Raw genomic sequence first — 26880 nt, 5'->3', positions numbered from 1 at the left:
GTGCTAGTGTTAAGAGGAGTGTAATAGCCTTATAATAGTTAAGTTCGGCGCGCGTAAAGCGAAGCGCGAAGATTTAAAGTAAAGAAAAAGGCCGTACGTAAAGTCCGGTTATACGTAAGGCGCTAAAAGCGACGGTAATAGCGAAGGATCGCGCGCGTAGGAGGTAAATCACATAGTTAGAGTAAACAGCTAAATTAGGCGCGTATAGGCTCTAAACCCCGCAAAGATAGTAGTAAAAAGCGAGTAACTTGCTTTATAGTTAGTTAATATAAGTAGGAAGGTTCGTAAGATAAAGGAAGAGGAAAAGTATGTTAATAAGGTAAATTCCGAAACAAGATCTAAAGTTTCGCTATAGCATAGCGGAGTAACATGAGACTCTAGATATAGCTCTCTAGCTATTATAGTAAGTATTCCCCTGTCTACAATGTAGATTAGAGTTAGGATGTAATAGTCGTGTAATAGTATTATTAGCTAAACCGTTACCGTCTTTACTGCTCCTATTCATACTTAGCCCGATTAACATAGAAACTGCTATTTACAATTGAAATTAGATAACTATATCATACTAAGTGAGTTTAAGTGAAATATTGAAGGGGTTCAATATAATAAATTTCCCGTTCGTCCCGTTAGGTTTCCCGCGAAATCCCGTCTACTAACGGGACGAACGGGACGGGATCCCGCTCTAGAAATTTCCCGTCCCGTCCCGTCCTAGGCGGGAAATCCCGTCCCGTAGGGAGGTCTATTAGTGCTAAGAGGTAGATTAATGGCATTACTAATGAATCTAGAGCTCGCAATTGAGACCGTGTCGTTAATCTAAGCATTAATACCGCGCTTAGGTAGACCTTCTTTATTAAGTCGTTTAATGCTAGCGAAGTCGTTATAGGTAGCGAGTAGTTACGAGAGACTATTACTAAGAAGGTTCGTTAGTTAACAGGTAATTTAGGCAAATAGAACAGCATCTATATAGACACTTATAGTACGTAGAGAGGGTTCTATCTAGTACTCTAAGAGGACCCGGCAATAGCGTATATGTTCTACGTCCTCTACGATAACTATAGCCTTTAACTTAGTATAAAAGATTATATAGATCTGGACTATAAGACATCTATTAGCTTCTACGCTAATCTAATCCGAGAGGTAAATATAGTCCTTACCTTCTTCCGCGCATCTAATAAGGTCTAGTAGCTACTTCTTTAGATTACGTAGATAGAAGGTAAAAATCTAACTACGTTCGTAATAGCTTATATTACTCGTTAGGGGTCCTACTTCGAGGCGGTTAATAGCCTCTCGAAGAACAGATTAGTGCTTAAGTTAGCGTCCTCGTACGGCATAATTACTAATACTAAGGTTAAGAAGTTAGTCGACGACAAGAGGTAGTAGGTTCGAGTTTAGAGCCTTTAAGACCTAATTAAACCCTTCTACTTTACTTAAAAGCTCTCTAAAAACGACCGGTCGACTATCGGCATAGTTATTCCTTAGTAGCGATAGTTGCGCGTAGAACTAGTAGCTTCTAATATACCTTATAAGGAGAAGGTGCTCGAGAAGGTCGATAAGTATATAGCTATCTAAACAACTAACATCTACTATGCTGCCTTCCTTCTTTACTACTAACTCGACGAGGTAGCGTAGACTAAAGAGGAGTAGGCCGCTACTCTTAGATTTATCGACACTTATATTAATATTAACAACATCGATCTAGTAAAGTTTTAGGGTTAACTTACTAACTACTTCGAGCGATCTAGTCCCTTTACGCGCGTAGAGCTCTAGACTAATGCTATACGGTTCTAGCTATCTACCTTTTAGTTATTAGCTAATAAGTTTAGTGCTTTAGAGCTTATAAAGTTAGTAGGTTGCCTCGCCGTCACTCCGGCGAACTTAGTGCTATTAGAGCGCTCTTTTTTAGTAATAAATTACATTTAGAACACCTTCCGCGCAAAGATGTCGATACTAGTTACCTAATAGCTCTATAATGTTTATATAAACTCGCGCGCACTCGATTAACGTAAGGCACTTATTACTAACGACTAGAAACTTGCGTAGATTAAGAGGCGATCTAAGAAGTTTGCTACGCGTAACAATCCTCTTAGAGAGCGAGCTATTTAAAATAAGGACATTAAGTAGATTAACTACGAAGAAACGGTCTATTTAGACGACCTTATTAACGAAGCAGTAGTCGTTATTCTAGCAGCTTACACTGCTTCTACTAAGCTTAAATTCCTAGTCGATAATATAGACTATGTTGCTATGCCGCCTCCTCTATTGCCTTAATAGCGACCCTTACCCCTATAGGTTCGTCTTCCTTCTTAACGACATTAAGATTACCTCTACTTAGACCCTTAGTTCTACCCTATAAAGAAGAGGCTAGCACTACGCTTAAACAATCTAAGGCTACTAAGGCGACGGAAGGTCGTTACAAACTTTAAGTCTTAGCTATCTTAACCTTCTTAGACCTCGTAACTAGTAACACCTCCTTAATCTTAGAGCTCTTAAAGTTCTTTACCTTTACTAGCTAACTCGCAGTTCTTAATTAGAAGCTCTATACTAGGAGGTCTCGCTACGCTATCTTAGACCCCTCGAAACATTACCTCTTCTATGCCTACGGTAGCAAACATATAGGACTACGAGCGTATTGCTCTTAGAGAAATAAGCTATAACTTAAGAGGGGTGTATATAGAGGAAGAGGACGTTAAATTGCTACTACTAATTGCCTTATAGAACAATAGTTAAGATCCATTTATCATTGAATAAATATAAGTTGTCTAAATTTGCCTATATCGACCTAGTTTCTATACCGCGAAATGGCCGAATATCACCTAAAAACGCTAATTGCGGGTATAACTAACAGGCAGCGCGGGGGAGGCTATACCTCGGCGTTACAAAGTAGTTTGTAACAGTTTGTAACAGGTTCGTAACTAGTTACAAACTGTTGAGTTAGTAACTCTGATCAAGCCTATCTGAGCGCCGCCCGTTTGGTCTGGATCCACCCGAAGGGCAGACACGTGGAAGGCGGGGCCCTTTTCTGACCACCACTCACTCCCCTTTGGTGACTTCCTTTTGTCCAAGATCTTCCTCTTGATCTCGCGAACCAATAATTTGAAGACTACCATGACGATGCTTCTATAGCTCATGTACGTCGACGGACTGTCATGATTCTCCTCTGCATCTCATTACATTCTTGTAAACATTTTTGCTTCTGTACCTTGCAGCGAACGACATTGCTTTTGCGCCCGTTCACATAAAGGCGTTCGGCCTTTTACCACCCGCCGCCTGCCGCTTTACCTGTTCTTCTCAAACAGCCGACCTTTCTCTTTTTGACAGACAGCTTCAAGCACAGACAGCTAGAACTAATAATGCCAACAGCTCGCGTCTCTCGCTCATGAGCTCGTCGTCTTTTGACCAACGCTCCAACCTCTTCGAGCAGCATCATTGCTGTGGCTGCTTATCCAATCAATAATCCCGCAGCGAATTGAACAATGCATGTCTTCATCGTCACTCTGTTCTAACTTTCTGATGCTTCTCCTGTGGCGCTGCACAAATCGATCTTTCCCGCTCCAATCACCTGCGACTGTTGCTTCCAAATCTTCATTCCTCCGTTCCTCTCGTCTCTGCCGCTCACTGCTTGATCGTCCCTTGGTCCCAAGATTGCGTTGCCCATAGGCTCAGCATCCGGGTTCCGGACCGCGATAATCTACCATCTTATCACTCGTCCGCACCCGTCCGTGAGCGTTTCCTCCCTATCCTCGAGAACCTGAGTCAACAACCACACTATCCTTCCAGCCTAAAGATCATCTCTGTTCTTGCATTACCAATCTGCATCACAGCCGTGTGAAGCCCAAATCGGTCTCTCCCGAAACGATCATTTTGCCGATCAGTCCACACGCAATGCGAACCGGCAGATCATCCGCGTCAGTGCATTGACCGGACCCTGGCCAGACCTGCTCGAGTCTAAGCCCTACCTGGCGACCTGATACAGTTTGCTTGTGCATGCACTCGACGTCCGTCTGCCGTTCATGTTGCTTCTTCGCTTACTTTCTCCGTTAGTAGGGAACCCTCCTTTAGCCACCATGGACCATGGAAAAACGCCTTGACCTGCTCATCCTCCAAGCTCTCTTCCGTACGCGCAGCCACTCAAACCTACCACCCTGAACAATGCGAACAGAGCCTGTAGAAGACGAGAATTCTGCTCTAGTCCCAAGTCTAATGCCTCCAGCTTGATTCAAGATTAAAACATATCTATCTGTGGAGATGTCAGACCACGTTTCCCGCTCATTCTTGCCCAAGAATGGTTGCTGTACGGATGTTCATCGTTAACATCTGCCGGGATCTGTCTCAGACCCATGGCAAAACACTAATTGTACCACCTACCCGCCAGCCTGGTTAGCGAGAGTTTGCCATCGGTTACCGTCATACTACTATAATACTTTCCCCTCCTACATTTTCTTCCCTTCCACTTGGACCTCTTCATATATTGCACACTGCCTTCCCGTGAGCAAAAGCCATTGATTGCTTGCCGAACCACCCATATTTTAACCTAGTCAATCATTTACTGGGCATCCCTCGGTGCAAGTACAGGCGATCATGGCCGACTCTTCAGCAGTACCGACATTGAGTGAGCTCAAGTCGTATGACATGCTGGCCATATCGGCCGTCTTTCTAGCTCTATCTGCCGTTACAGTCATTCTCAGAGTATATGTTAGAGGATGGATGATTCGCTCTTTTGGATGGGATGATTGGCTTATGATGGTGACATGGGTGAGTGCCGACTTGGATTCCATGTCTATGATTTATCCCTGACCCTCTTGCAGGCCTTGTTCGCCATGACAACTTCTCTGTTGATGAGCATCGCGCTTTCTGAGATCAACCCGCCAGGTGTTGCTGACCAAGACACAGTCAATGGTATTCTGACAGTATGTTACTCTTCAGCCAGTCGTGTATCAAGACTCAATCAGGACTGACCTGATTCACAGTTGGTCGTCTGCATATTTGGACTTTACATCTTGACTACCGTCATCTTCAAGCTTAGTCTGGCCGTCTTCTTTCTGCGTGTCGTGAATCAGCGCTGGCAACGTCAAGTCATCATCGGATCAGTGACACTCTACACTCTTTTCGGCACCGCATGGCTCTTTGTCGCAATCTTCCAATGTGGCAGCCCAGCGAATTATGGAGCGAATGAAGCAGCAGGCAAATGTTTGCCGTTCCAGACTGTACTTCGTCCGCTCAACTACACCCATGGAGTCCTAAATGCTGTTACCGACTGGATCTTCGCCATCAGTAAGTCTTGAAATCTTGGACCCTGTCTGACCAACAACAACAACAACTAACTCTTGTTCAGTCCCCATCTTCGTCGTCAGATCTGCGCAAATGCACAGGCAGCAGAAGATCACGGTCTGCACTATCCTCGGCCTCGGTGTTCTCGGCAGCATCTGCTCCATTGTTCGTCTGGCCTACGTGGATGTCATCGGCGTCAAACTCGAAGACCTTCTTATCTCGGCACCCAACTTCGCCATCGTCAGTATCGTCGAACTCGGTCTCGGTATCACCGCCGCTTGCCTCGCAACCCTACGCCCTCTTTTCGCCTTCTGGTTCGACAAAGCACGTACCGGTATTTCATCCTCTCGGAGTGGAAGAAATACCAAGACCGGGCCCGTCGGACTCGATGGCAGCAAGGGCATGATGGGAGTCTCTGGTTCATACGTCACTTCCGGCCACAACATGGGTCACAAAGACGATGGTGTTGTCACTGTAACCAGAGAGTTGCAGATTTACACCAACAGACCCTCCAACGCCGGCGAGACGATGGAGATGCACAATCTTTCGCCAGACCGAACCCGTTCAGGCCAGAGATCAAGGAGTCAATCTAGTGAAGAATCTCTACTGGAAGTCGTCTAAAAGCTTTACTTTCCTTTGTTCTCTTATCTAATACCAGCTTCGTACGCTTTTGTTCTACAACTTATATACCCTTCAAGACTTTTACGAATTTACAATCATATTCACCATAGTCTTCTTTCTCTGTATCTCGTTCCGCGGTTTGGAGTTCGCTTGGAAGCAGCAGGTGATGTCGTCACGAATAAGGCAACCCATCTAGCCATTTCAACATTCAACCTGAAACCATCAAGAGGTTGTCAGATGACGCATACTCCACGCAAGCATGTACCTTGCACATCATACATTGCCGATCTCGCCTGTACTTCGTCATCTTCATCACATACCATTGGAGCGCGTAGAGCGGCTACAATGCAACAAGAGAATATGAAACTGGATACTGATACTTATATTCGGGATTCGTTTGTTTGCACGTGCTTGGCTTGCATTGATGTGTTTCTCCCTGCATACATTGGGTTGTCTCAGCCTTGTGAATCTCATGCGCTTGGTCTACCGAGGGCTAAGGGCAGATATTGCCTTGTCAGAGATGTCGTCCTGGTGGTTGAGCTGTGGGCTGGGTGGGGGTGGATTTTGAAACAGATCGTGGTGATCATGATGAGGAAGGGTATAGTTTCATAGATGCCGGATTTGCGCTCTTCTCCCGTGTCGGTATGAAAGAATGTTCAAAGACCGCTTTGTGACCAGGATCATCGACAGGGAGATCTCCATGAATTACTGTTCTCGGTGTCGAGAGTGTTGTACATTTCTACAGGTTTGTGGGTGATTGGCTCATTACACATATGAGGACGAGGCGTCGTAGCGAGAAAAAGCCTTGGTGGTGACTTGCACCACCGAGCGGCGGAAAACGGTTTCCTGATAGCCTCACAGAGGCATCTGATATTTGTGTATGCTTCATCTTCCCTCTCCGACCTGCTCTCTCCTCTCCAAGATCTTATCCACAATACCGAACTCCAATGCCTCCTTCGCACTCATGAAGTAGTCCCTCTCCATATATTTCTGAATCTCTTCCATGGTATGCTTCTTGGTCAAATGTCTTAGGTAGATCTCGTTGAGCTGCTCGCGCACACGCAAGATCTCCTTTGCATGGATGGCGATATCGGATGCCTGACCTTGATAGCCACCGCTGACTTGATGAATCATGATCCTGCTATGCGGCAATGTATACCTCTGCCCCTCAGCACCACCACACAACAGCAAACTTCCCATACTCGCAGCCTGACCCATGCATATCGTGCTAACGGGACTGCGGATATACGTCATGGTATCATAGATGGCCAAGCCAGCCGTCACCATACCACCCGGACTGTTGATGTAGAGTGAAATAGACTTTTGCGGCGCATCGGCCTCAAGGAACAGCAATTGTGCTACGATGCTTGCGGAGATTGTTTCGTCGACTTCGCCGTTCAGGCAGATGATGCGTTCTTTTAGCAGGCGAGAGAAAATGTCATAGGTGTGCCAGCCGCCGCCGACGGTTTCGGTGACAAAGGGCATGGGCATTGCGGCGCGGGGTGGGTGGGAGGGCATGTCGCGGTTTGTGGGTGGGTAGGGCGGCGCCGAGAAGAAGCTTCTTGTTGGTGTTGTTGTGAGGGGTGCGGCGGCGCATGTGGTCTTGGAGATTGTTTTGAGGGCGCATCGTGCGCTGAGGCGGGGGAGTAGGTTTATCGTCATGGTTGCTGTGATGGGTTGTGTGTTGTGAGCCTGTTGTCGAGGTGGACCGTCTGCTTGGTGGATGGATGCAAGGATGCAAGATTGAAGGAATGACGATGTTTCGACTTTCTGGGGCAAGCTCCGAAGGCGGTGAACCCTCGCAACTTCTACTTCTACTTTTACTTCAGCTTCCACTTCCTACGCAGTACTCATTGCACTTGAACATGCCTTTTCAACACAACCTCATCCTCTGCCACATCAAGAGTGCCTCGACATTCATCAACTGGATTTCCATCACTCTCATACATATCAATCGGAATCTCAATTGTTCCATCTATCATCACCCAGTGAGCCGGTCATTATGATTCAAACCATGACAATGTCCGTCCGGATGCGGAATTCTTCTTCTCAAGCAACAATCATCTCCCACAGGAATGGCTTCCATCATCAGCTTTGTACTCAGATCCCATCGAATTCGAATCACAATGAACTTTGTCTGCTTCCGGACAAAGGCATTACCTGTTATATAAACACATCTTGAGACGCTCTTACTCGACCATCCCGAACATATCGCTCTCTCTGCAGTCCACTATCAATGGACCGACCCGTATTAGAAGAAATTGGGCCTGACGGACGAGCTCTCTTGAAAGGAGATCAATCTGGACTTGACAAAATTCGAAAGCCACCGCTTCCAAGACCCAACACAAAATGGGTCGGCGGATACAAAGTTGGCCAAGGAGGTTTTGGCCTTGCCTCTGCCTGGATCTTGGTCGACACGAACACCTCCAAGCCTATCGATCAGGTCGTCATTAAAGACACCTTCGAGCCAGTATGGAATTCCACCGAGGATAAAGGAATGTACAAATATATCTACAGACAATTGTTCCAAAAAGGTCTCGACTTCGGAGCCAGTCTTGGTCATGTGTCAGGAAAAGCACCGGCCAAAGACAGATTCTTCAAGGAAGCCTATATGCACGGAGTCATGACCACAACCGATCCTGTTGAGGAGTTCTATACTGTGCCGCTCTGGGGTTATGCCAGAAAGAAAACTAACATGTTTGAGTACAACCTTTGGCGTTTGTACATGCCTCTGTTTGATTGTCGCGATCTGAGATCTCTTGTCGGTGTCCATAACGATGCGAACAGGCGCATCCCGGAACCTTTCCTCTGGTACACTCTGGACTGTTTGATGAAGGCAGCAATTCTAATGGAAAAAAACCCTCGAGAACTTCTTGAGGCCGGAAATGACGATGTGATTGTTGTGTTCGACATGAAGCTGGAAAACATTTTCTTGGCCTCACCCGATCAGAGCAAATCCTTTCCCATATATCCTCGCCCCTATATAGCAGATCTCGGAGGCGCATGTCTTACCGCACCAGATGATCCATTAAACACCAGTAACAGTCTGCCGTTCCAATACACAAAGCAGTGGGAGGCCCCGGAGATGTGGCGACCGGGCACGCCTCCCAAGGGCGAGAGGGAGTCTGGACCTATACTACCAATGGGAGCATTACGTGGTTCTTGTACCAACGTGTGGCAGATTGGCCGCGTCCTTCAACAACTGATGATACTGGAGGAGGACCCCATGGAGATAGGTTTCGATTCCGAATGCACTCCAGCACAAATGGAAGCCATGACCTACGAATCTGGAAAGAGTGTCCTGTATCCTGATTCCTACTACTCGGATGACCTCAGAGGATTTGTTCGTGAATGCTTGCAATTCATACCAGAGGCCAGGCCTACCCCTCAGAATATCGTGTCCAGAATCAAGATATTGGGCCCTCTATACTACAAAGGCATGGACATCTTCGGTAGCGACGCATGGATGCAAACAAAAGAAGGACAGAAAGCCGCAAAACCAAAAAACACCACGCCCCTAGCACCATCACCAGCGGGCGTCCAACAGGCCCGAGAATACACGCGTGCCTGGAGCAAGAAAGCCAAAGACCGATTTACCGAATTGGCAGAATTCCCCGATAGCGATCTGCTCATCCAATGGGCCTCGGACAGGAACGGCAGGCTTTGGCGCTACACCGATCCCGACAGAGATATCGTTGATCGACATGGAAATCCAATAGACGATTTGGAATATAGATACTGCGTGAACTGCGCCAAGAATGTGGATGCTGACATGCACTTTTGTCCGAAACCAGTACCTGGTTTTGGAGGAGGTCCACCGCGACCTAAATTTGCTGGTGGCTTTTGAGGAGGCCCACCGCGTCCTGGTTAAGAAGGTGGTTTCGCAATGGAGGAGGTGGTGGGTGTGGAGGAGGAAAGGGTGGCGTCGGAGGGGTTGGCTTCGGAGGAACAGGAGGTAGTGGGTTCGGAGGAGCAGGAAATGGTGGTTTCGGTGTTCCTCCAGCAAACCTTGGGTATGATGGTGCTGGTGATGGAGGACCTGTTTTTGGTGGACCCATTTTTGGTGGACCAGGTTATGGTGGACCAGGTTATGGTGGACCCGGCTATGGTGGACCAGGTTATGGAGTACCACCTCCTCAGGCTCCTCAGGACGGCGGGTTCCCAGGCTTCAATCCTGCGGCACAAACTTTCCACTTTGGAATGCCACCACCCTGATCATGGAGCCCATGCTTGATCTTACAACCCCGAATCATTGGATGGTGCTCCTCTTCCTCCAGCACGATCCTTGTAATGTTGGAGGTAAGTCTCCAATGGGACTGTAGTATCCAGTGTGTTTTCGCGGACAAATCTCATCAACTCAGCGATATTATACATTTCTACAGCCGTTGGATGAGAAAAATCGTGGTCGCATGGAGATGGCTGGAAATGATGGATTTTGGGACAAGGGGAGGTCAGATCTTCTCGTCTTCGTTTGGCAAGTCTATCCAAGGGCTGCTGTTCGTTGGCATTTGAAGAGATTTGTGGTTTTCTGGTTTGAAGAGTAAACGAGGCTGTAATAGCTCATCATGTTGGTTGCAGTGGGGGAGTGATGATATCGATAGATCAATCGATATGTCATGTGTATCTCTACTCCGAGTTCGTTCCTTCCACACACACTTCAAAAGCGGATACTCAAACATCAAAAGCACAAATGACAATACGAGATCTTCATTTCTATCTGTGGAACCGAACCTCTGTAACAATACACGCTCATGAGAATAAAGATTGAAGAAAAGAAAAAAAAAGGGGCGGGGTTGTGTGTGTACGATTATGCAGAGAAGAAGTGAAAAACAAAACAATGAGTAAGCGGGGGTATCCTCGACGTGACAAACATGCATGATGAACAGAAAAGAAAAAGCATAAACACATGCGCTCGATGATAGAGAGACAAAGGAGATATAAGAACGGGAAAAAAGAAGGAAAAGGCAAGGTTGGAGGCCTTGATGCAATGTGGACGAAAGATTCTCAAGATCACGCCTTAGCGTTCTCCTTCTTGCCATCCTTGGAGCCAAGAGCAGCTCGTTCTTGTTCGCGAACTTGCCGTTCCTCGTAGACTCTTTCTTTTTCGCGGCCGGCTCGGTCAAGAGCTTCAATGTATGTTCTGAACTTGACGACTTCGCGTAGGAGGTAGGCGCTCTTCTTCTCCCAGTTGGCCATGACTTTGTTCCAGTTCTGGCCGTAACGATTAGTGTATGCCAGATTTACGGCATTACGCAGCTCGTTGTGACGCTCCAACTCGGTCTCGACTGATGCGACGTATGCTTTCAGACTACGAAGCTGATCAATCTCGAGCAACTGTGATGGCAACATTGATGCTGCAGGAGGCTTCCAATCGGCAATGTGGGCACGGTCTCCCGGCAATCTAGATCTCGATCCAAAGGTCTGGTCGAATGAACCGCGAACAGATGATTGCATACTCTGCTTGCCAAGACTGTTGACAGACGCTGAATGACCATGATTTCCGGCAGCTCGCGATGGTGGCTTAGTGAGGGGCTCTCCGTTGCTGTTGCCAATCAGAGCAGGGTTGATGATATTATCGCTCCAACCATATTCGATGTTGTCAACACCACCCACTAGAGGCTCTTTGCTCAAACGCGCAGACCAGTAGTTCACGGTAGAAACAAACTCCTCTGCAATCTCTGCAGTGCCGACGTGGAACAAATGAACAGCACCTGTCGGCAAGCTCAATGCCCAAACATGCGGACGAGTCTTACTATAGCCCGGGTGTGGCAGAACAGTTGCAAGAGATTGTCTTAGAAGGAATTGGTCGGTTTCGTCTGCATTATCGGTCCAGTTACCACCACCAACAACTGATGGTGCAACGCTGGCGGCTTTGCCTGTCTTAACAGGTTGGCGTTTGGCGCTGCGCATGTCGTTGATCTTGGTAGTAGTCCGGTTGAAGTTGAACAGATGCAGGTATCCTTTCTCCACGACTGCGAAAGTCTCACTCCAGCTGCGTTCCTTAGCCTTCTTCTCCGGACCGTCCAGGTGATGCTTATGCTTGACCATGCCTTCTTTGGCCCATGGTGCACCAGCCAACTCCAGACTTTCATCCTCAAGCACAGTACCAATCTTCATGACGGACTCAGTATCGCCTGCGCTCTCCTCACGGATGATTGCTTGCGACAGTGCGTTGGTAAATCCTAAGCTCTGCTTGAAGTCGGGGTGGACTGCAAAACTCTCGACACTCATAGTGGTCTGGGTTCTGCCCATAGAGATCTTGCTCCACATACTGCTTTGTGCAGACGGACTCCAAGCAGATTGGCCATCGTCGATTGAAGTTCGAGTGGAGCCAACGGTGGAAGCAGGGTAGACCTTCTGTCTGGATCGGTTCTTTGTCGCATTCCAGTGGGATGACAAGGCACCGCTGTTCTGCCTCTTGCTCCTATATGAGAAGCCTTCAGAAGGTGCTTTTGAGATAACCGAACCAGTTCTTCGCAGATTACCGGCGACGGTGAGATTCCCGGGACCATGCGATGTTCCGGGGTTCTCTCGTGAATTTTGGGAGCCATGAAGCGGTAGAGCCAAAGACACAATTGAGCTGTAGAAAGCCTTGAGAACTGACTCAACCTCAAGCAACCACTTGTGTTCGGGGCCATCGAAGGGACGTGAGACCAAGTGATTTGCCGAGCCAAAGTCTCCGTGTTCACCTGGGCCAGGATCTGTTTCGTATCTGCCCATACCTGGTCTGAAAGACAGCCGTTTGGTTGAACGTCTAAAATCGACAGATCCTCGATCATCATCATCGGGCGACTTGGGCGTAGTATCTGACCATGGTAAAGAAGGTCTCGAAGGTGATCGAGTCGGCCTGATGGTCGCGCTCTCGGCTGCTGCTTTCACAGCGGGCATGGTGTTCTTGATGAACTCGGATCGTGTCATTTTGTGCTGAATATCGGCCATGTGTTGATCGGTATTGAGCAGTAGAAGAGCATAGCAGATGGCATGTACCACACCAGGCCCTTTGAAGCCGTTCAGTGTGTTACACTCATCCCATCTCCGGGAGAATGCGTCTAGGATGCGGTCAACTTGCTGGCTCTCTCCCTTCAATATGAGTCTATCACAGAGCGCGCGAAGACCACTAAGAATGTTACGATTCGCGAAATCGAAGAGATCCATGTAAGCGGTAAGGGTACGGGCGCTGACAGGGTTCTTTTCGCCGAGCCATGCAGCAGCCTCATCCTTGAGCATATGTTGTTCCTCGCCCTGATAGATTTGCCGGGCGCGTTCTCTCTCGTCGGCGGTCGGCTCATCGATGGTACCAAGCATGCCTCGAGCGACTTCGACCGAGGGACGGATTGTATGGCCATCAACCTGGAACGAAGGAAGATCACTGTCATCATTTGACACAACGTAGCTTTGCGGAGCTCTGATGCCTTCGATGGGCAGGCCAAGACTATCCCGATTGTGGTCAAAGAAGTGCGATCGAGGCGAGATGGGTTCCCGTTCCATGTCCGAAGTTGGGGACGTGACAAATCTCTCGCTAGGGGTGATCATAGGTGAATTGGCCATGGGCGAGACAGGACTGAATGCACCAGCAGCCCCAAGATAGGTATCACTGACAGCGGAAATGATTGAAGGAGCTCGACTTCCATCGTCTGCATCACTGTTGTCGGCCAAGAACGAGTTGCTCTGTACCAGATCAGGGCGCGCGTGGCCTGTAGCAACTTGTAGACGCTCATTCACACCACCGAAATTACGTTCCATATCGTCTATCTTCGGGCTCTTGAAGGCTTGTTGCTGCACATGAGGGGTCACAGATTTGGTGCTTCCTGCTCGAGGCTCCAGAGGCTCTACTCCTACTCTTCTTATGGAAGCGTCCGGCGGTGGGGTATATCCTGAGTGGAACATGTCGAGTTCAGAGGACTCATCAGTGTCATGGCTGAGCACACTGGATCGAGTGAGTTGGCTGACTGGAGTATCCACGGGCTTGTTATAGTCAGAGTCAGTTTTGTTCAACTGACTAGCAGAACCGCCAAGGTATTGATCCATGACCATTCGGAGACTGCTTGCACCTGGACTTACAGGTGGAGAGTGATCTTTGAGATGAGAGGCGGACACGAGCGGGTTGGGTAAAGGCAAAGGAGGAGGTATCTCGGTGATGGACTTCTTCCGGCGTCTAAAAAAGGAAGCCTTTTTCGTAACGACATTCTGAGGAGGATCCGTGGAGTTGGAATTCGTCTTGGTGGGAACAGAAGATGAAGCACTCTCTGTGCTCTGGACCGAGCCATCTCTGAGGTTGGGACGCTGCTGGTCTGGGAAGGAATTGGTGCGTGTGGCCGAGCCAAAGACTCGTCGGAAGAAGCCTGGTCGTTCCTTTGGAGCGTCGTGGGCGGAGGGCTGCTTGGAGAGGGATGAGTTTATGGATGCAGAGGAATTGGTAGGAGGGTGGTCGAGCATTGAGGGTGATTGGGCACGCATGTTGGACTGTCGCACAAACTCCAGTGCTTGATCCCGTATGCTCTGCGGAATGTCTGAGTTGTTTGTAGAGGCCTGCTCTTTTGCTGTGTTTGACTTTGATGGTCCACCTGGGACTCTTGGCTCGGGGCAATGGACTTCGTATGTGCTAAACATGCTCGGGATGGGACGACCGCGGTCGAGGATGCCGTTGGACACAACCTCGGGAGTGCCTTGGGTGCGTGGGTCGCCCTTGTCGAAGGTGCCGATGCGAGTGGTGCCGAGAACCTGACCGTAGCCGTAGTCGACGCTCTGAACAGTCGAAGGGCGAGAGTCGGAGTTGCTGTTGGTGCGGATGCGGGCGGTGAGCTGGGAATCGTTGCTGTTTGCATCCGAGTCGTGCGACAGCGATGAGGAGTATGTGTGACCTCTGACGCGTTGTTGCAGGCGCTGGAAGGCTCTCGGCGGGGTGAAGGAGGTGCTACTGCGGTCAAAGTCGTCGCTGTTGATGTCAGGCATGTTCAAAGGACTGAAACCGGGACCTGCAGCGGACCCTGGCATACGATCAAACGACGACAGCAGGTTGTCCAAGACCGAGTCTTGTGTGACGCTCTGCCACGATTCGGGCCGCAATTGGGATGGTTGGGACGGCGGAGATGATCTCAGAGGGGAAGAAGAAGCATGATGATGATGTGAGAGCGATTGGCCGGGCGGAGTTGCTGGCAATGGTGCGTCTAGCCTGTGTAGAGGGACGGACGCTGGCACAGACAAAGAAGGAGGCACAGAGCGCTGAGGATGAGGATGCAGATGCGGATGCGGCTGAGAGCGAGGATCTGCTGCTCGCGGCCGTCTGCTCGTCGACATTGTCGAATCGGCGCGAGATCTATCCGTTATATCAGAGTGGGTACTCAGTGTTCCCCTCCCTCAAAGGAACATCCACATGGCGACAAAAGTCAACCTTGACAAGCAGCAAAACGAAAGGGGCCCAAGCCGAATCCGTCCACCAACTCCACTCGTGCCTTCCCCAAGAAGATCTACGCGCCACTTTTCCGCGCGAGACTGCCTTGGCCAACCAATGGCGTGAGAGCCCTGACTATTTCCATCCATTTATATCCATCTATTGAAAAAGAGATTCCAATTCCTTCGTGTCTAGCCAGCCCTCTGTTTGAGCAAGCGATATTTCATTGTTTTGCCAGGAATTTATATCCGTTGGAACTTTAACCAGATAAACGTTGCAACGGCCCTCGCGACCTTTAACTTTGAGCGCTTCGGCAGCAAATCTGCCTTTTTGCTCTTGACGAATGATCAATTGCTGTCACTTTTCGGCTATGCATGGCATCCAAAACACGATGCACCTGCAGTAGCGCAACAACCCAATCAGGCCCACACATCAATCCTCCGCCCGCTCTTGCATTCTTCCCTCAATCGTGCATTTGCTTTGCTTCTAGAATTCATTTGTTCAATGGATGCCTGATGATTCATCGATTCAGCAACAGCAAGTCGGAGTAGAGCCATATTGTTCTTGATCTTCTGGAAGATTTGCGCACTATATGATACTGCAAGCAGCCGGTTTTGAACTGCGTGCCGCAGCGTACGACGTACAGTAAGCAGACCTCAACGGTCGGTATACACATTCAAGCACCCCTGGTCTTGGTAGGTACCTCCAAGTAGAGGAGGGGGGCTCACTCATCTCCACTACATCTTCTTCAGCCACCACATACCACAAGGATAACGCTGCTGCATTGCTGTCCCACCCTCAGGCCAGGCAGACGTGTTCAGGAGACAGCAACAATGCCTTTGCCCAATATATTCTCAGGGGGAGAAATTTCAGCTATCGAAAGCATACGACGTCTGCATCTCTCAAGCTCTATACTTCGAAAGCCTAGTCGCGAATGCATCAAGAAATATCTCCACGACAATCTAGTATGCTCCATCCTCGTAGAAACAACCTCTTCAGCACCCTCATATCACTCTCACGCAAAAATGTCCCCAAAAGCCTCCAAATTCCTCTTTCCCACCACTCCCTGCCCATAAACCGCAAACACCACTCTTCCAAACCAACCCTTGAATTCTTCTTCCGCCAACAAATTCTTCATCTCCGTAGCCACCAACCTAGGCGGACACCCATAAGCTCCACACCCCAAAGCTCCCAACACCAGACATGTTTTCCCCTCTGCAGCTGCACCGCGGAAAATAAGTCTAATCTTATCTCTGAACTCGTTGAGAATATTTGGGTCTGCGAATTCGGTGTTGGAGTTTGTGAGAGTTGGGTGACGGGGTGCAGCGATTGTGATGACAGAGAGGAGTGCTCTTTCCTCTGGTTGAAGGTCGCGGCAGGAGTTTTCTAGAGTGTCTTTAAACACGACCACGCCAGGGGAGAAGATTCCTGCCATTGAGGAAGGGCCGGTGTTTGCCCAGGGGTAGTACTCTGGTTTCAGCGTTCGATATATTGTGGATGAGTAACAGAGCGCTTCTTCCTGTGTAGCGCTTAACGTGTACCTCCATCCACCACCGGGCTCTTCATCTGATGCGAGGTTGAGCACTGCAACTTTATCCCTGAACTCCGGGTCTGAGGATAGTATGCTTCGGGCACAGGCAAAGGTGTCCGAGTCGATAACTTGTATCGGTCGAAGTTGCAAATCTGGAAACTCAGGATCCAAGGGCGAAAGCTCGGGATATGTTTGTGATGTGATGAACGTGCTGTCCAGTGAAGCATTAGGCGTAGTAGCCGTGATCTCTTCTAACCGCTTGATCGTGTCTTCGCAGATTTTGCGGCGAGTGGCGAGATCCGGTAGCATTTTCTGTAATTGTGCGTCTCCGGAGTATGTTCCAATGGCTTGGAGTCTTCTTGTATCGTGAGATATCGTTGATGGTTATTCGGGTGTTTATGTTGATGGAACAAAGAGGATGACGCGGAGACTTTGATGGTGCGAGATTATCTCATTAATCAGAAGCTAGAACTCTCACGTGAGTCTCGGAAGTAAGCTTCACGCTACTTGTATTAGTCCCCTATTAGCTGCCGGTAAATTCTACCGACCAATCAGGGGGCTGGAAACGACGTGTCGTTCTAGCGTCTGAGGGCTAAATGAACGTCTTTTGGTGACGGTGTACAAGTTCTCAAATTTTGAAATGGCTAAGTCCCCTTCTACAACTTATCTTTCGTCTATACTACCCGCTACCTATAAATTTAACTAAAAATGCCGTCGGTAGAACACACCGACGCGCTGTCGGCATCAGAAAATCTAATTATTAATTCTCTTTTTTGCGATACCGATGCGTAATCGGTAATAAGCGACGAATCCGATAGCGATCTATCCGACATCTCGGACGCCGCGCTTCTCGCCCTTAACGACGACACCATTACGACCCCCTACGTATAGTCTACGGGCAACTCTAATCCTAATACACGAGGAGCTCATCTTTATTATCCGTATGCTATACCTAGCTAGCCTCGTCCTCGCCGTCGCTACCTAAACATAGGCCCTACGCTGTCGGTAGAATCTACCGCCTCTTAAAACTAGCGCCTAACCCTAAGCAGTTAGCGGCTAGTTGCTACGCGCCGCCCTAATGCCTTTCCTACGCCGTCGGTAGAATCTACCGCCCCCTAAACCTAGCCCTCTATTAGGAGCAGTTAGCGGGTAGCTTCTACGCGTCGCGTCGACTAGCTCTTAACGCCGTCGGTAGAACATACCCCCTCCTAAACCTAACGCCCTACTCGAAGCAGTTAGCGGTTACCTAGTAGGCGCCGCGTCGACTAGCCGTTAACGCCGTCGGTAGAATAGAACACTAGCGAGCGCCGATCTAAATTAGACAAGGTATTGCGCGTGTATTAAGAGTTTAATCGTCGGTTTACACTTAAGCGTTTCCTCCGGGCATACCTTACTATTAAGTTAGACGAGCTCCCCGCACTGTTATAGAGACGGCGCTCATTTAATTTAACAATCGAGGCTCTACAGAAGGACTAGCTTTTCGATTCTTCGTCGGTAGAAGCTACCGCCGCCTCCGTATAGCTAATCCCTACGCTGCGTGCGGAATTTAAGCACTTAACAGATCTACCTCTATTTAGAAAGTAGAGCCCTAATTGCAATGTTCTCGACGTCGACTATAGCATTACTTAACAAGGGCTTCAAAACGTTGCCCCTATATAGACCTCTATGCTATTATAGCTAATAGCACATAATAGAGCCCATTAACAGAGCTTTGTAGCTGCAGATAGCGTCCGTAAGAACGCACTTATCTAGCGTAGCATCATTAGCGTTACTGCTAACATATTACACCGGCGACACGAAAGATTATCTAACTTCTTTCTAAAGAGTCTCGGCCTTTTACTCTATAGTAGCGGTACTAAACGCAGTGTTATCTAGCTTCTTGCTCGCCTTAGTCTCTATAAGGGGTATAAGGCTACGTATAACAACATTAACAAGGTCGCCCGGAATGAAATGGTAAGCGATTTCCCTAATATGCAGACTCCGCTAATGCTAATGTCTTAGTCGGTAGAACAAGAGAAAGGCTGTTACAGCTAGGCCTTAGACTGTGTTGTGTTATAATAACTACAACTTTAAGAATAACACCCGCGAACAGATCCGTAGCGACTCTAGTAAAATGATTAACATTACAACTGCTATAAGTATTCATAATCCGCTGCTACCCCCTAAAGGCCTTAAGCAATCCGACTTCTTACGTAACAAAGGAATTAATATAAGAACTCTCGAGGCCGCCATTATAGAACCGAGCGATAAGAACTTAAAGCTCGATAAAGACATCTCCTTGTTTTTCATCGGCGAGGCTATCCGACATATCTACCCTTAGGCGTACACGACCATTTTTCTAAAGAAGAAGTCGTCGGTAGAACCTACCGCGTTATATAACGATTATTCTGCCGCCTCTAACCCCCTTTACGATTAGACGTCTTCGATACCTTTCGCTAAGTCGGTTAGTTAGGCCTTATGTTACATGTCGGTAGAACCTACCGCTTAACAATTACNATCCGTACCTATTTCTCTGCTCCTAATAACGAGCAGACTAAGTGTACACTTAAATACGACATCGATTACTAGGATCGGAAGGGACTAACTCGTAAGAACGCAAAGTTCTATTAGTTTAAGCCCCTTATTCTCTAGGGCTTCTATACTCGTATCGCGGCCTTATAGTACGAAGAGCTATATAAAGAAGGCTTCCTTACTAGACTAGATAAGAGTCTACCTAAAAGAGAGCGCTTCTTAAAGGCTATCGCGGGTCTTAAACCCGAGCAATTTAACGCAATTGCGGAAAAAATCTATACGAGTGCGTTCTCCTTTAAGGCATAGAACTCTAGATCTAATGGCGAGTGCGACAAGGAGTTCTAAAGCATGTGTCGTCTCCTCCGAGAGTGTTAAGTTTTTATAACATTAAAACATGCTATTAAGTACGGAGATATTAGTTTACTACGCTATATAATCCCTAAGCTTGCAGTCATGTTCTATAGAGCTTAACAGTATAAATACGGATACGAAATGCTACACCTCTATTAGCAGCTCTCGGACGATACGTCGAGTAAGACGTTCTAGCGGTCTCTATTAGCTAGGAGTCTAGTTAACATTCGAGGTTTACCTAATACGTAGAAGCCGGTTAACCTTGCTAACGAACACATTAATCGCCTATATTTAGACGATATGAAACTGCACAAGAACTCTACTTACGGCATTCGATATACATTCGAAACCATGTCTGCCGTTAGCCCTTTTGTTAGTAAGCTACGTAGTAAAATGAACGAAGACTATAGAGAGATAATGTCTAGACGCCATTCTATAAAGGACGTAACCTCTAACATGTTCTCTCTTGCTGTTTTCTTACAGGAAGAGGGATTTATGACGCCGTATTAACGAGGTAACCGTAGATTCGAATCGGAAGACATCCTTAAAGCTAGCATAGAGGTACTTAGAGAGAAGGTTATAGTGTTTAACAACAAGGAGGTTAGAGTTCGCTAGGCAATGCGAGATAGTCCTCTAATATAAGCAGGGGCTAGCGATGTCCCTAACTAACATACCTTGTCTAATGCTACCGACTATGCTATCTAGGTTAACGAAAATGAAGAGGACTAGGTAGACGTCAATAATTTGGCCGGCTTTAATAAGATCGATCTATCTTAGCTTTAGGGAACGTTGTCGGTAGAACTTCCCGACGGCTTCTAGACACGGTATCTCGCTTGCCTTTTAGTGCAGGTAATTAGTGCCATCCTAGATACCCCACCGCCGGCAAAAGCTCTTTAATTAGTGCTACTCTAGATACCCCCTACCGCCGGCAAAAGCTCTCTAATTAGTGCCATTCTGGCGCCGGCAAAAGCTCTTTNTAGCGGCAAACTTCTTAGTTCTCTGTCGGTAGAATATACCGACGAACTCGGGCAGCATCTCGCGCTTCTTATCGATTATGTTCGAAGAGGGAGCATACTCTTCTCGAGGAAGACCTCTTTTACGCGGACCTAGAGCCTATTACGCTTAGGACTATCGATGTTAGCAGTATACGTGCTCTTCTCGAGGAAGACCTCTTTTACGCGGACCTAGAGCCTATTACGCTTAGGACCATCGATTTTGGCTGCAAACTTCTTAGTAAGGAATTCTATTTTAGAGGCAAACTTCTTCGTTTCCTATCGGTAGAACCTACCGACGCTTCTTAAGTAGTAGGCCTCCCTAGTCACTAGCGATGAATTCGATTTTAGCGGCAAACTTCTTAGTAAGGAACTCGATTTTAGCGGCAAACTTATTAGTTTAATTAGCAAAACCCTTGCGATAACAGAAATTCTGTCGGTAGAATATACCGATAGTTAACTTCGGTCTATTGCGATAAAGGCGAAGGTCCTACGTCTAGTCCCTCCGGTTCTTACTTTAGAAAGAGGAATAGAATTTAAGCAGGATTTGTGTCGGTAGACCCTACCGACGGTTAAACCTACCCCGAACGTCGTAACGCTTAGCCTTATAGGGGCATATGCGTCATAATATTGGCGCTAATGCTATTAGCCGAGTCCACCGACGGTTAAACCTGCTATTACGTCCCGCGATTTGTTAGATATCCTTCGTCTAGTTAGCGTCGGTGTATTCTACCGACGCGAATTTCGTCGAGGCAGGCGACTATACTATAAACTCTACCTCGGTCGCTCTACGCTAAGATAGCAACTTATAGCAGTATAACAACATCTAAATCGTCCAAATCTGCAATAATAACGGTAGCATTTAACTATTAATGTGTTTGTTCTGTTTAGCTGCATTAATGGCAAGACCCTAGGCCCTATCGCATTGCGTAGTCGGTGTTGTCCTTCTTAACTATTACCCCTTCCTCCTTCTTAACTAACACCCTTCCTCTCTCTCTTAAAGGCGCGGCCCTTACTAATGCCGATAGGCTTAATAACATCCTCTTCTAGATGAAAGAGAAGTCGCTATTAAGGAGGGCTTAAGCGGACATGCCGCTTTAACGAGGCTAAGGAGAGTAGATACCTATAAGCAATCCTCTTATGTTAGTTCTAACGGTGATCTCGAGGACAGAACTTCGACGCCTTAAGAACTCGGCTTCTTCGTAGGCTTTCTTATAATCCTTTACCCGAACAGTAAAGGATTATAAGAAAGCCTACGAAGAAGCCGACTGTTTAGTCGACCAAACAGTAGGCGATAAGGGCTTACTTAACATCTTAGGTCTAATGTTTGTAGTAGGGTAATCTCGTTAAGAGCAGCGGCGTTAGCTACATTAGTAGTAGCGTCGATAGGAGAAGGAGGGGCCCTAGATATAACAGTTAGTATGCGAAAGAACAAGGAAGGGATGTAGAGGCGACAACATACACCTCTAGCCTTAGCTATTAACCTAGTTTCGGCCCTATTAGCGGCCTTAGTCTCTACTTACTCCTACTCTCTTCTTGCTACCCTCTCCCTTCCCTCTATACGGAGATAAGCTATCTCCTCGTCGGTAGTGTCGACGGCATAAGGGTAGAAGAGGGTATGCCCGTAGGTCTTTATTACTATTATTGTTAGCCGTAGCCTTATTGTTGTTGCTGTTGCTAGGCATAGATCTCTAACTCCTCGGAACGACGATTACTTATCGCTCCGAGGAGTTAGAGGATACGGCGACTACGGGGACCGGGGGCTAAGAGATAGTTATCGTCCGTGTCGCCGTTATTAGATTACGACGACGGACGGGATACGGACGATAGCTCCTTATTAACGAGGAGGCTTATATGTACCTGCATTAAAGGTTAGTAGATGTTATAGTTAGAGGAGCGCGTAACATATGATCTCTCGGCCCTATTCGCGACATCTTTAGTCCTTAGGAGGGTATTAGCTTTCGAGCTCCTTAATGCGGTAGCAGGAGACGTCTAGTCTAAGTTATAGACTAGGACGCCTCCGGCAATCGAGAGCTAAAGTGCTTAACCCTACGAAACATGTTAGCTCGAAAGAAGATAGGAGATAGAGACGGAACAATAAACCTCCTAAGAACTAGAGAGATCGTTAAGGCTAGGGTGTTTCCCTCCCTGTTCGTAGCAGCTATAGAGCGAGTTACTCTAGGAGGCATATAAGCGACTCGCTCTACGGTGCATGTAAACAGGGGTATCCGACTAGGACATCGCGATCGAGGGCCGGTGCCTAGCATAGTAGGAGCTATGCTAGGCATAGGACATCGCGATCGAGGGCCGGTGCGGGTACCCTATTAAATAGAGTTAGCAATGATAGAGGAAAGTTAAGGACAAGGACAAACAAACCTAGTAGATACTGCCCTAAGATCTCTCCTAACGCGCGACTATCTTATCGTAGACATAATTTCGAGTTACGAATGTAATAGAGAAGGCGATACCCCCGTCGTCGAGATAACGGCAGGCACGCGCTAGGGAGGAGGTAATAGAGATAGAGAGGTAGTAGTAGTTATAGAAGAAAAGAAGTAGTAGTTTAAGAAAAGGAAGGTTAGAGTTGACGCTAGACTAAAGTAAATAAACAACACCTAGTCTAGGGCTTAGCGTTGCTCGCAGAGCGTATACTAGAGGCCTTAGTCTCCCGCTCTTCTTAATCCCTCTAGCCATTAAACACCATTTCTAACCCCCCTAAACAAATCAATTAAAATGTAAGCAATTGTTATACGACTATGTAGTTATGTTCTCTACACTATCCCTGCCCTTTTCCTACAGTTCCTGTCTCTACGCACTATAATGCGCCTATTATTTCTTTTTTTGGTCGATTTCACTTTATAATAACAACCCTAATGCCTGCTATATAGACCGTCGGTATATCCTACCGACGACTTAATACGCTTATCTTAGTAGACCTACGCACTTACCTACGTCTATGTTAACCTCTACGATGCGATTTTTTACTATCCATATATATAGAATGCTAACAATTTATAGGCCTCCCTTCTTCCGCTACCCCGGCTCCTCGGAGCCTATGTTCCCCCTCGCCTAGGGGTTTATAGAGCGGGCCTCCTGCCTCGTGCCCGAGGGCAGACTTCGGTCTAGTACCTTTTTATATACTAATCTGTATTGTATAACTGTTTATAATTAACGTATTAAGTCGTGGCCCCCTCTCCCTCCGTAGCCTACGCGCCTAGCGTATAGCAAACCGGGTAGCCTAGCAAGCCGCTCGGGATGCTACTACTACTACTAAAGCTGCTACTGCTGCCGCTGCTACGTAAGTCTACTTCTCTTCTTTTTAATCCACTCTTTGTCTACTTCTCTTCTTTTCCTATTCTCGCTTTCTGTTTAAACACTAGTTCTAATGCTAATAACATAGCGACGACGACGATAACGACGACGAATTCGGCATATAGCCGTTCGATACCTATAACTCGGAGGAGGATAGTAACGATAACATCTTAGGGGATGTCGACATATACGGCGACGGAAGTAATAATCCCGTCGTCGTAGACTAGGACTTAAGTCCGGCCGTTGCAAACAATAGCTAGTATGTCGTCGTCGCTAGGCCGTCTGCTTCTATAGGCGTCCTAGCGCCTGTTTAACCGGCTCTGCTAGTTGTTTAGGTCCCTACCGTGCTACCTACTCTAGGTAGTGGTGCTACTCGTCGTGCTGCTACCGCTACCGCCGCCGTATCTCCCGCCGCGGTCACTTACGTAGCCTATCTTCGTTAACCGACAGGCGGATACTCGGGGAGTAGATTAGGTGTCATTATGCCCCTTTAGCTTAGATCTAAGCTTAGTCGCCGTAGTGGTCTCGCGCCTGCTTAGCGAGACCCTATAGACATGCCTAACGTAGCCTCGGGTAAGAACCGGGTCCGCAGATAGTATCGTCCTAGGCTTCTAGGCTAGTTCTACAATACCGGGGTCTAGTCCGACGTTTAGCACGCCCTATCGGCTATCGCACACGGTAGCTAGTAAGCAGATGTTGCCCGTTAAAGGGGACATGCTACTAGACAGTAGGAGACTAATAGTAGTGTAAGACGCACCCGTGCCTATAGACGTTACATCGATAAGGGTCGTAATTGCATCGTCTACTCTAACGAGGCATAGGCGAAGATCGACTACTAGATAGGCACTACTAATGCCTGTTGTCACTGTCGCGTTAATAAGAAGCCATGTAACGATGATGATTAAAAACAAAAAAAAAAAAAAACATAAAATAAAAAATAAAAAAAAAGGGGGTGTTTAGGGGGTGGAGAAGGTTAACTAATTAAAATCCGTTCGTGTCAAATTTAATCTAACTACTGCATGTAAACTATGAATTAATGATAATGACGGCGTTAAACGACCTAATTAACCATTTTTACTCGTCGGTATGTTCTACCGACGAGTAGAGATAGCTACTTAACTTGTCGGTAGAACATACCGGCAGGAAAATTAGAGAAGGAAACACGTTAAAGTCGGAAACGTAAGGCCGGAATTAGAGGAAGCGACGTTATGTCGAATTTAAATGGCTAAGACATCGGAGTAAAACACCTCTAACGCCGACGACATATAAACCGCTAACTAGCGGTGCATTCTACCGACAGCGGAGCGTATACTGCGTATAGCAACATTACTTGTATAAATCTCGAACATCTTTCCCTATTATAATCGGTATATTCTACCGACGACAAAATGGTAGTTCGATAGCATACTAGCTTACGCTCGAAAACATCTTAACGCTAAGTCCCCTTCCTCTACCTATAAGTCTTGCCTCTACACCTATAAGATATTATCTAGCGACGTTCCTCGGCCTCGTCGACCTCCTCTAAACCCTCTACGCGACTTTAAATTTAGCTACGATAGTAATAACAACGACGAGCTATAGATACCCGCTCGTCCCTCTACCGCCGTAGACTCCTTCGACTAGTATGCCGGTATAATAGACGAGGCCCGACCCTCCTGCCGGTACGCCCCTCCTACTTATAGGAGGACTCGCGCGACCGTACTAGCGAATAGCTTTACGAATCCGCTATACGGCAGTTCGACCTGCTATAAGGCACGAGTGTACTACTTCGGTAGCACCTTATTCCGTCACCCTTAGCGCCTCTAAGAACTCTTCCGACCCCTAAGCATAGTGCTAGCTACTATTCGTACCGGCTCCTAGGTCTTAGAGAGTCTTACCGCTATATAAGAGCCGCGAGAAGGACATAAAGGGTTAAGTGCCGTAACTGCGAGGAGCTTAGCTACGGTGCTAGTTGTTACCCTAACCACCCTATAGGTTAGGATAACACTCCTGCTAATTAAAACTACACCGCTAAGGCCGCTCCTTCTACTACTCCCGAGGATAACTAGATAAGCGCTAATGCCGGTAGCACTAGTAGCTAGAACGCTGCATCTGCTATACCTTCCGACGATAAGGACATAAAGGACGCCTAATCCTCCTTCTCGTTGCCGACGACAAGGCAATACGCTAATAGGACATAACATAAAAAGGCAAGTGCGTTAAGACTATCGTAGCTTATCGCCGTCTTATTTCTATAATGAGTTTAAAGCTAGTAGCTCGGCAGCGTATCGTGCCTACTATCCCTTAGTAGCTCGGTAGCGTATCGTGCCTGCTATCCCTTAGTAGCTCGGCAGCGCATCGTGCCTACTATCCCTTAGTAGCTCGGCAGCGCGAGGGTAACTAGGTTATATAGAGCCGCATCTCGAGAAGTCACTATAGCGTTCTTTAACGCGAACGCTAGAATAAAGTAAAGCACGGTAAGGCTACTAAGGTCTTCGACGAGGACGACGAGATGTAGTATACCGAGAACCGCAAATGATGCTAACGAACATTCGAAACTAGACGAATCCGCTAAAGTTAGCATTTGTTGCATTAATTGTTAGGCTCGTCGCGTCGGTAGAATCTACCGATAGGAGTTAAGGCTCCTAGCAGACCTTCGAAACTAGACGAATCCGCTAAAGTTAGCATTTGTTACATTAATTGTTAGGCTCGTCGCGTCGGTAGAANCATCGGCCGACTCTTAGCTAGACGGAGCGTAAATAGAATCGTTCTCGCTATCGGATAACTTAACGATGCGAGGCGTCTCCTCGTTAGCAGATTCTACCGACGACAGATTAGACCGACGGAGCGTATTACGCATAGTTCTTAGCCTTTAAGAGAGTGTCTTAACTATAGCAGTAACGCGTTCGTCCTTCTCGGGGTCGTCG

General features: G+C 47.5%; 6 protein-coding genes across 6 annotated transcripts; 3 read left to right on the top strand and 3 right to left on the bottom strand.

Annotated features, from left to right (window-relative positions):
* Positions 1–4629: 4629 nt before the first annotated feature.
* On the top strand, positions 4630–5889 carry M438DRAFT_285877 (uncharacterized protein; the record flags this gene model as incomplete). Its single annotated transcript, XM_029901564.1, has 4 exons — positions 4630–4752; positions 4806–4907; positions 4968–5271; positions 5333–5889. 4 exons carry the CDS (start codon positions 4630–4632, stop codon positions 5887–5889), a joined length of 1086 nt encoding a protein of 361 aa, XP_029754550.1.
* Positions 5890–5920: 31 nt separating this feature from the next.
* M438DRAFT_182940 (uncharacterized protein) lies at positions 5921–6638 on the top strand. Its single transcript, XM_029899197.1, has one exon. It carries the CDS (start codon positions 6127–6129, stop codon positions 6499–6501), a length of 375 nt encoding a protein of 124 aa, XP_029754549.1. The 5' UTR covers positions 5921–6126; the 3' UTR covers positions 6502–6638.
* Positions 6339–7610, bottom strand: M438DRAFT_350466 (uncharacterized protein). Its single transcript, XM_029906641.1, has one exon. The coding sequence runs from the start codon at positions 7549–7551 to the stop codon at positions 6775–6777; it is 777 nt and encodes a 258-aa protein (XP_029754548.1). The 5' UTR covers positions 7552–7610; the 3' UTR covers positions 6339–6774.
* Positions 7611–8125: 515 nt separating this feature from the next.
* Positions 8126–10584, top strand: M438DRAFT_410272 (uncharacterized protein; the record flags this gene model as incomplete). Its single annotated transcript, XM_029910081.1, has 2 exons — positions 8126–9725; positions 9842–10584. The coding sequence occupies 2 exons, from the start codon at positions 8126–8128 to the stop codon at positions 10102–10104; spliced, it is 1863 nt and encodes a 620-aa protein (XP_029754547.1). The 3' UTR covers positions 10105–10584.
* A 5-nt stretch (positions 10585–10589) lies between these two features.
* On the bottom strand, positions 10590–15229 carry M438DRAFT_350464 (uncharacterized protein). Its single transcript, XM_029906640.1, has one exon. The coding sequence runs from the start codon at positions 15184–15186 to the stop codon at positions 10900–10902; it is 4287 nt and encodes a 1428-aa protein (XP_029754546.1). The 5' UTR covers positions 15187–15229; the 3' UTR covers positions 10590–10899.
* A 710-nt stretch (positions 15230–15939) lies between these two features.
* On the bottom strand, positions 15940–17216 carry M438DRAFT_350463 (uncharacterized protein). The gene has a single exon (XM_029906639.1). The coding sequence runs from the start codon at positions 17118–17120 to the stop codon at positions 16296–16298; it is 825 nt and encodes a 274-aa protein (XP_029754545.1). The 5' UTR covers positions 17121–17216; the 3' UTR covers positions 15940–16295.
* Positions 17217–26880: the final 9664 nt, after the last annotated feature.

Source organism: Aureobasidium pullulans (genome assembly GCF_000721785.1).
Source record: "Aureobasidium pullulans EXF-150 unplaced genomic scaffold scaffold_56, whole genome shotgun sequence".
NCBI lineage: Eukaryota > Fungi > Ascomycota > Dothideomycetes > Dothideales > Saccotheciaceae > Aureobasidium > Aureobasidium pullulans.
The sequence above is the reverse complement of the archived record's forward strand: the minus strand, read 5'-3'. Positions and strand labels throughout refer to the sequence as shown.

What these genes read in the sequence shown, in the direction of transcription:
- M438DRAFT_182940 (XM_029899197.1), top strand. Translation starts at nt 6,127, where the DNA reads ATGACGCATACTCCACGCAAGCATGTACCTTGCACATCATACATTGCC.
- M438DRAFT_350464 (XM_029906640.1), bottom strand. Translation starts at nt 15,186, where the DNA reads ATGTCGACGAGCAGACGGCCGCGAGCAGCAGATCCTCGCTCTCAGCCG.
- M438DRAFT_350463 (XM_029906639.1), bottom strand. Translation starts at nt 17,120, where the DNA reads ATGCTACCGGATCTCGCCACTCGCCGCAAAATCTGCGAAGACACGATC.
- M438DRAFT_350466 (XM_029906641.1), bottom strand. Translation starts at nt 7,551, where the DNA reads ATGACGATAAACCTACTCCCCCGCCTCAGCGCACGATGCGCCCTCAAA.